This window comes from Andrographis paniculata, unplaced genomic scaffold, assembly GCF_009805555.1.
Source record: "Andrographis paniculata isolate CXL003 unplaced genomic scaffold, ASM980555v1 Contig79END, whole genome shotgun sequence".
NCBI classification, from domain to species: domain Eukaryota; kingdom Viridiplantae; phylum Streptophyta; class Magnoliopsida; order Lamiales; family Acanthaceae; genus Andrographis; species Andrographis paniculata.
The window spans coordinates 1,729,337-1,738,289 of record NW_026137616.1 but is presented as its reverse complement, the minus strand read 5'-3'; the positions used below and the strand labels follow the sequence as shown (position 1 = coordinate 1,738,289).

General features: G+C 30.2%; 1 protein-coding gene across 2 annotated transcripts; it reads left to right on the top strand.

Annotated features, from left to right (window-relative positions):
• Nucleotides 1-341: 341 nt before the first annotated feature.
• Nucleotides 342-4,374, top strand: LOC127240690 (glucan endo-1,3-beta-glucosidase 6-like). 2 transcript variants are annotated; one of them, XM_051259501.1, is made up of 6 exons: nucleotides 342-456; nucleotides 554-617; nucleotides 1,342-1,450; nucleotides 1,828-1,887; nucleotides 2,092-2,365; nucleotides 3,051-4,374. In XM_051259501.1, the coding sequence occupies exons 2-6, from the start codon at nucleotides 579-581 to the stop codon at nucleotides 4,171-4,173; spliced, it is 1,605 nt and encodes a 534-aa protein (XP_051115458.1). In that variant the 5' UTR covers nucleotides 342-456; nucleotides 554-578; the 3' UTR covers nucleotides 4,174-4,374. The 2 variants fall into 2 exon arrangements, with proteins under 2 accessions (XP_051115458.1, XP_051115457.1); XM_051259500.1 differs by having other exon boundaries at nucleotides 348-617.
• Nucleotides 4,375-8,953: the final 4,579 nt, after the last annotated feature.

Sequence of the window (8,953 nt, the reverse complement as noted above, 5' to 3'; positions counted from 1 at the left end):
TCAATATAATTTTTTATTTTAATAAAAATAATTATATATTAATATCAAAATAATATATTTTTAATTAAAATTATAAATATATTATTAAAAATATAATTAATTTATACATAAATAAAATAAAATAAAAGAAGAAGAGTATTATACATTGAATAGACTAAATAAAGTGCAATGGCCTATAAACTACCCTAACATAGTTTTATCGAAAGAGAGAAGAATGCCTCAAAAAGAAGAAAGAGAACAAAAAAATGAAGAAAGTAGCCTTTCATACAACACAGAAGCCCAAATGCCCACACAAGAATCTTATCATTTTCAAGACATTTTTTTGACAGCAAAAGCTCCATCCTGCAAACCACCCTTTTACCGCCCCTCTTCACTCACTCTCTCTCTCTCTCTCTCTCTCTCTCTCTTCTTCTTCTCTCACTAGTGATTTCTATTGCACTTCAAATTGAGATTGAGGTGAACCTCAATTCATCATTAGATTTCTTTCACAAGATCTACATGTTCTTTTTTCCTTAGGAAAAAAAAAAATATTCGTTTCTTTAATTTCTTTTAGGAATTTAGAGTGAAGATCTGCCCCAATGTTTCTTCGTCTTCACCCGTGCTTTCTCGTCCTGTTGGTGAGCTCTCTCTACCTCTCTCTCTCTCTCTCTCTGTTATCTATTTACTTTTCTTGGAAAGTTTTTGTTTTTCCTTTGGGGGAACTCCTTGTTCCCTGCAAGAAGATAATGTTTGGTCTCTTTTGTAAGCATTTTGGGTTTTCTTCTTTTTCTTTTTATTGTTATTCTTATTTTTTTACCACATTTTCTTGATTTTAATGGCTTGCCGAAAGTTCGGGTTTGAATTTGAGGAGGGTTTCTTTCTTGGCGATTGATGCAAGATTGCATTTTTACTTTTGGTGGATATGAGTGATAATGTGTTGATTTATAAAGATTTATATATATATATATACACAAATAGTATGTAATGTTGGGTGGCAATTAATGATGATTATGAAGTTCAATAATTGAGAGGCGAAGCAAATTAATCCATGCAAATAGGGCACTTAATGATTGTTTTAATTAATACGTTTTGTGTATTTCTGCGATTACTTATGGCGGAAAGATTTTTAATTTCTATTAATGGCGGAAAGATACCTAAAATAAAAACATGTTCTAATGTGTGTGTATGGTGATATGTTACAAATGTGATCTTCAATAGATGAAGGGATCGAAGCCTTTGGCCCCGAAAGTTTCGAACTCTTGAGTTTCTTTTCTTCGATTTTCGCATTTAGTGTTGTTTCAAACATACTATCCATTGCATTTTATAGCCAATCTTGAAATTTGATTGTTCTTGTTGTCTCAGATGTTGTGCAGGGGGTCGAATGGATCGTTGGATAGTAATCTTGGGAGTGAGAAACGATCCATGTTTTCATTCTTTAGCCGATTCTTGACAGAGTCTGCTCATCGTAGAGGTATCCTTAGCTTTTTGCAATCGACTTGAACTTCTTTAGGGATTTTCTATTCATATTCATGTTTTTTGTTTATAGAATTTTCGGTAATTTATATGTTGATATGCTTTGAATCTAGTATGTCACTTTATTATGAGCTCGTCAGATATATTCTCTTTTAGTTTATTTGAATAGACAGATATGCAATCTAGGTTAATCTGAATCAGAAATAGGTATCTATATGTAATATGTAACCTAGCGACCCTCAATAAATTTGTTATCCGTTTCTGCGCGTGGACACAACAAACACATTGTTGGTGAACCACGTTAATCTGTGTCTTCTTTACTTTGTTATTCGATCATTAATCCTAATATGTTACAACATTATGTATATTTTGCAGGCGTGGAGAGATTGTCGTCTAGTCATGTTAAAATGAGCACCGTCAATCGGGCTGGGGCAGGTATTTAATTCCTCCTATGTTTGATTTGCACAATTAACTAGTTGAGGCGCAGCGATGGGTCACTTCTTAGTAGAAATAAATGGCGTTTGATTTGATTTTGTCGTACTCGAATAAGTTAGTTAAATCTAACTTGTAACATCCCTTTCTTGGGATTGTACCTTGATGTCTTTAATAATTATATACTGATCCATTTGTCGCATTCAGTGGGTGGAATAGGTGCCAACTGGGGCTCGCAGTCGTCGCACCATTTGCCGCCAAATACAGTCGTGCGAATGTTGAGGGAGAACGGGATTCAAAAAGTTAAGCTATTTGATGCCGATTATGACACATTAAAAGCTCTTGGCGGCACCGGGATTGAGGTCATGGTTGGCATTCCCAACGACATGCTCTCAGATCTTGCTAGCAATCCAAAGGCCGCCGAAAAATGGGTTTCGCAAAATGTATCTCAGCATTTGAGGGACAACAAGGTTATAATCAGGTCAGTCGTCGCCTCCCGTCGAATGCCATGAAATTAAATTGTTGCCCGCTGAAAATTATCACGAAACGATTGGTTTGGATGGGCAAAACATATATATTTGGTATTTAATTTGTTGGTTTAGTTATAGCATTTGTTCTTGTTGGATTGTGATCATTAGATTTAATCTCTAGTTAGATTGTTTCGGACAAAATAACATTTTTTTGGTCTTATAAGAAAGATCCTTTATCAATTTTAGTTTCTTTTTTAGTCTTGTTGTCGAAATCGCCAAATTCGAAGTTAAGATCCTAAATAATGTTGCGAAACTTCAAATTCTCTAATGTAGCTTGAGTTTCCCATAATTTCGATTGCTTACAAAGTTTTGGAAAATTTTGAGAATAATAAAAAGTTTAAGATTTGAAGTGTTGTTTTAGGAAAGAAAGATGTTTCATGTGATATCTTTTTGAAAAAATTAGTGTTGATAAATGGGTTTGGATCAAGTGCTGATCACGTAAAAGTAATCAACGTATCTTTTTTGTGATATGCTGACCTGATCAAATGAACACTTGACCCTAAATCCGCAATCTTGTTAAATAGGGTCAAAAGTTACAAAAGTATCTATATAATCAGAGCTTTCATCTTTCTTGATGCCATTGTTTCGATTGGAAATTGTTTATAGTTCTTACTAGTTATGTACATTATCTTGTAGGTACGTTGCGGTGGGAAACGAACCGTTCTTGGAGACGTACAACGGGAGCTTTCTCAAAACGACGTTCCCGGCTCTAAGAAACGTTCAAGAGGCCCTAACAAGAGCGAATCTTCGCGATCAAGTAAAAGTCACCGTCCCACTCAACGCAGACGTTTACACCTCCGCGAGTTCCTTGCCCTCCGGCGGCGATTTCCGAGCGAACATCCACGACTACATGCTCCCGATCGTGCAGCTGCTCAACGACAACCAAGCGCCGTTCACCGTCAACATATACCCCTTCATAAGTCTCTACACCGACTCCAACTTCCCGGTCGAGTACGCATTCTTTGACGGAAATGCGACGCCGGTGAACGACGGAGGCACGAGTTACTACAACATGTTCGACGCCAACCACGACACGCTCGTCTGGGCGCTTCAGAAGAACGGGTTCGGGAACCTGCCGATCATAGTCGGCGAAATCGGTTGGCCGACTGACGGCGACCAAAACGCCAATCTACAATACGCGCAACGGTTCAACCAAGGATTCATGACGCATATAGCCGGAGGGCGAGGGACTCCGATGAGGCCCGGCCCGATCAATGCGTATCTTTTCAGCTTGATCGACGAGGACGAAAAGAGCATCCAGCCCGGGAACTTCGAGCGCCATTGGGGCATTTTTTCGTACGACGGCCAGCCGAAGTACGCTCTCAACCTCGGCACCGGAACCGCGACTTCCGGGCTAATCCCGGCTCGGAACGTGACCTACTTGGAGCAAAAATGGTGCATCATGAAGTCCGATGCGAGGATTGACGGTTCGCAGGTTGCTCCGAGCGTTAGCTACGCGTGCTCGCGCGCCGACTGCACTTCGCTCGGGTACCAAACGTCGTGCAGCGGAATGGATGCTCGGGGGAATGTGTCGTATGCTTTCAATAGCTACTATCAGAAGAGCAACCAGCTCGACGAGGCGTGTAAGTTCAACGGGCTCGGGACGATCACTCGGGCGAATCCGTCTACCGGAAATTGCAGGTTTAATATCATGATCAAGCCTTATTATGGCGGCGCCGCCGCCGGAGGAGTTTCGGGCCGGGCTTGGAAGACGTTTGTGGTGGTGGGTTTTGTTGCGTTTTTGCTGATTAAGTTGTGATCGATCTGTGGGACAATACAGAATTTGGTAATTAGCATTTTGGAAGGTGGAATTAATTGCCATGATTTGATGATTTGATTTAAACTTTTGGTGTTTTTGTTGTTGTTGTAGTGTTGTTTGCATTTGTAGTGTTAATGCCTGCAAATGCTTTAGTGCCTCAGCAATATAATGGAGGTTGATTGAATCATTAATTTTCTTCAATTTTCTTTGCACCTAGCTTCAATTTTCAATTGATCTTGAGTTCAAAAAGTATCGATCAAAAGTTCAGGCTAAGGCCTTCATTTTGTGCGCCATTGTACTTAACATTAAAAATATTTTAATATTTGTACAATTTTGTGCACAATGTCATTTTAATAGTATTATAAGACACTAGTAAAAATATTTTTGTCATTTTAAAAATATATATTACTATATTTGAAGAATGTGAAGTTTAAATAATAATTAACAAAAGAATCCACATTTTGTCACCGACAAAGATATATTTATATTTATATATTTTATATTTTAATTTGATTGATTAGGATACAGATTTTCATTTTAAATGCCGTATTATATTTATTTGTATCATTTGAAAACCGGTAGCGTTTTGAACAAAGAACTATCGAAGCCCAAGCTCACTCATGCACATGCTTTGATTTAAATAAAACTCTATATTATTATTTATATTTATGGGTATATTGTATGAATATATTTGTTATGCTAATTCAATAACAGTGTAATTTTTATGTATTATACGTGTATTATGTTAGGACATACTTTTATATTGTATGTTTTGTGTGTTGAATTATAAAATTTGACTTTGATTTCATTTGTTTGGAATTTAAAGAAAATTTTGATACGAAGTAATTTGACATTGAAATTTTTAAATAAAAATGCTTGTGAAATATTATATTAATTAATTAATTAATTAATATTCACTAAACAAGTGATTATGATTCACCTAAAAATAAAATAATAACTTCATCCCCTAAACTAACCAATCACAAACTTTTATTGTGTAGTGGTTGTTTCTGCATCAAGAGACACAATCAACCACTTTCAGTACATATAAACCATAGAAATAATTAATAATAATAATAATAATAATAATAATAATAATAATAATAATAATACATTATAAGTGCACAATAATAATAATAATAATAACTATATAAAGAAAGTGGAGAACTTATTAACTATAAATAAAATTTCAAATTAGTTTGTGGGCTGTGGGCACATTGTGTTAGGTGTTACATTAAAAAAAAAAAATTATCTAAAGTCAAAGGTTATTTTAAAATAAAATAATAATAACAATAATTACAAGTTGGCGGATAGTACTTCAACGTGCTGATAGTACTTCTTCCGTAGAATATTTGATTGATAGGGATAAAGTATTTCAGCTAATAATATTTGATTAGTTAATAATAGTGAATTATAATATTATTTTTATTATATATAATTAAAAATATTAATAGTTTTAAAATAAATTAAATATGTGTAACTAAAAAAAGTTTAGAATATTTATTTGAATATTTTTAAAAAAATTATATAACAATGCAATGTGAATATTAGTTTGTAAAAAATAAAATTTATAATACAAGTAAATAAAAAATACATTCATTTATTTATTTATTTATAATTAAAATAAGCTAATTTTATAAAAGATGTGAAAATCTAAATATAGATAAATATATTTACTTTTTTAAGAGATTGATAGAAATAAAATAGTTTTGAGTGTATTTTACATGATATATATCTATATGATATTATATGTTATGTAATAAATTAAGCTGATTTATATTTATTAAATATGTATTTGATTTAATAAAGTTTATTCAAAATAAAAATATGGTAATTGTCACGGGCCATAAAAAATGAAAAAAAAAAAAAAATCAATTAAAATAAGACTAAATGAATATTTTACTTAAAAGGAATGAAATATATAAATAAATAAAATGACTAAGAGCTCACTCAGCTAAGGAAAATAGTGGGAAGTAGGAGGAGTCCATTGTAATTTCAAGGTTTGTTGAACATGCATAAGCACCACTTATATTTAATTTTTATATGATAAAATTATAATACATTATATTATCTTAATAAATTATACTATATAATTACAAGAACAAAGAATGAATGATAGGTGTGTTCTATAAATATATCTTATTGTATCAAAATTAAAAATAACATATATTGTATTAACTATTTTCATATATTTCTAATTTATTTATTATATTTGTATTGTATTAATATAAATCGTATATTTCTTATTTTTAATTTTTCTTATTCGTCTATATTTATATTGAATGTATTGTCAGCATAGTATTGAACATGATTAAATATTGTAACAACAATTAAAATTATACCATTCATTCATCATAATTAATATATCATAAATACACCTTTTATATTATATATATATATGATTAAAACATATAGTTGACTATGCAGAAGTTGGTTGAAATCCAAGTGTAAGGCTCTATTTATTTTTAATAAATTATATCATTGGAAAAATGATGTAAATTGTGTTATTGGTTGAATAGTGTGGTTAATTTGAATGGAAAAAAAAAAAAAGTATATATTATGATGTGTATATATATACATATATATATGAAAAAATTAGATAATAGTATAATATGAAAATGAAATTCTCTATTTCAATTATAATAATACATACATATTAATAGTGATATATAAATCACAAGAATCCTATGAATCTCTTAAATAAGATAACTACCATAAATATGATATATTGTTTATAAACATATTTTAACACCTCTCATCAAACTAAATATATAATGGAACAAACTTGAGTTTGTTAAAAATGACCGAAAAAGATATAGTCGAGATCTTCCACGTACGAATTTGAATTCGCTAAGATTGACTGAAAGTAGTGTAGTCAACACCGTTAGAGTTGGAAACAGGACTCGCTCACTCTATAGAGCTAGAGTTGGAAATAGGACTTACTCGCTTACAACAGAGTTAGAGTCGGAAACATGACTCTCTCGCTCTCAATAAAGTTAAAGTAAAAAACAGGACTCTCAACAGCATTAGAGTCGAAATTAAACTCTGTCAGTGGAATAGTAGAGACGGAGACGACATGAAAATAACAGCATGACCGTAGATAGAAGCAAATACATTAATAAAATATAAAAATATATACGGGATATTACGGGTTATGGAGGTACCCGGAGAGAATTTGGCTATCATACCATATAATTAGAATATGAAACTGAAATTTTCTATTTTCAATCGTAAGAATATGTACATATTTATAGTGATATATAAATCGTCTAAATAAGACAATAATCCTACAAATCTTTTAAATAAAATTACTATCATAAATATAATATATTACTTCCAAATATATTTTAATATTTGGGAAGTATAATTAATTTGTATTTATTGTCGAATACTACATTTGTCTCAAATTGTGTTAGTGATATCCTAGTTGATATAATTTTAGTAGTTTTTTGTCATTTTGTCTTTACTTTTAATTTACAATAAATTTATAAATTATAGTTATAAAGTTAATAGAGAAAAAGAATATGCATAAATAAAGAAAAAAATTTACAAAATTGAAATATTTCAAATTAAACAACAACAACAACAACAATACTAATTTACAATTACTACAAAGGTTGGTGACATTATAACCTAATCCATGCATTATGTCTTTCTGTAAAGTTTTAAGTAATAATTTTATAATTCTCATTAATTAATTGTAAATTGTAATAGAAGATAAAGAATTTGTAAATAATATATATATATATATATAAATATGTTGCCATGCATATACACGATTAGAGTTATTTTAATTAATGATGTGACATGTATATCTATAATAAACTTTAATTTTTTTATTGGCTGGTGATGATTCTTTGATGAACTTGTGGCTCTGAGTTTTTTAAGTTAAATTTGTACTCAGTTAGGTCAAACTCATAAAATAAAATGTAATATGTATAAAAATAATTTTATTAGATATGATTATATTGATTTGTGCCTCCAAAATATTAAAGTTATTATCATGTTGTTATGAACTCTTAAAATTTGGTGGCTGGTTTCTCGATACAATATTACATGTAAAATATAGTTAATTATTCCCGTGATAGTTGCAACTATTGAAAGAAAATTTTATAAAATTAAAATCGCTCGAGATTTACTTGTGGAGTTCTATATATCCCCTAAGAAAAGTTAAAACTAGCATTGATATATATATATATATATATATATAGCAATTAAAGATTAAGTTTTGGACAAATTAAGTTATAAAAAATCTAAGAATAAGATATTTTAAATGAACAATGTTGTAAGAGCTTATATTTTATAATTTATATTTTTATGTCGTTTTTTAAGTTCATTAAAATTTTATCATTTTTTTTTTTTAGATTTTAATCAGAATATCTACTCGTATTTTGGTGACATTTCAAGTTGCTATATAATTTTTTGAAAGTTTGTTTAAATCTGAGTTGTTCTTACTTCTAGTTAGCTTAATTACATTATATTATATAATAAATTGATTAGATTATTAGAATTTGACTTAAATTTATTATTGTTTAAGTTTATTTGTGCAATGAATAGTGCATTTAGACTTCATACTTATTATTATTATTATTATTATTATTATTATTATTATTATTATTATTATTATATGCAAGATATTGTTTTATTTCAATGATACATCTTATAGGTATGATAATTTATTGAACATATGGTTAAAATAATTTTCTTTTTTTTTTTTTGTAAAATTCATTATTATATTTGTCGTTAATATCATTTTGACTTTGAAAAAACTTTGAGACGC

Excerpts from the sequence above, each read along its gene's own strand:
- LOC127240690 (XM_051259501.1), top strand. The coding sequence starts at position 579 with ATGTTTCTTCGTCTTCACCCGTGCTTTCTCGTCCTGTTG. Across the intron at positions 618-1,341 it reads CGTGCTTTCTCGTCCTGTTG|ATGTTGTGCAGGGGGTCGAA; the intron begins GTGAGCTCTCTC and ends TTGTTGTCTCAG. Across the intron at positions 2,366-3,050 it reads GACAACAAGGTTATAATCAG|GTACGTTGCGGTGGGAAACG; the intron begins GTCAGTCGTCGC and ends ATTATCTTGTAG.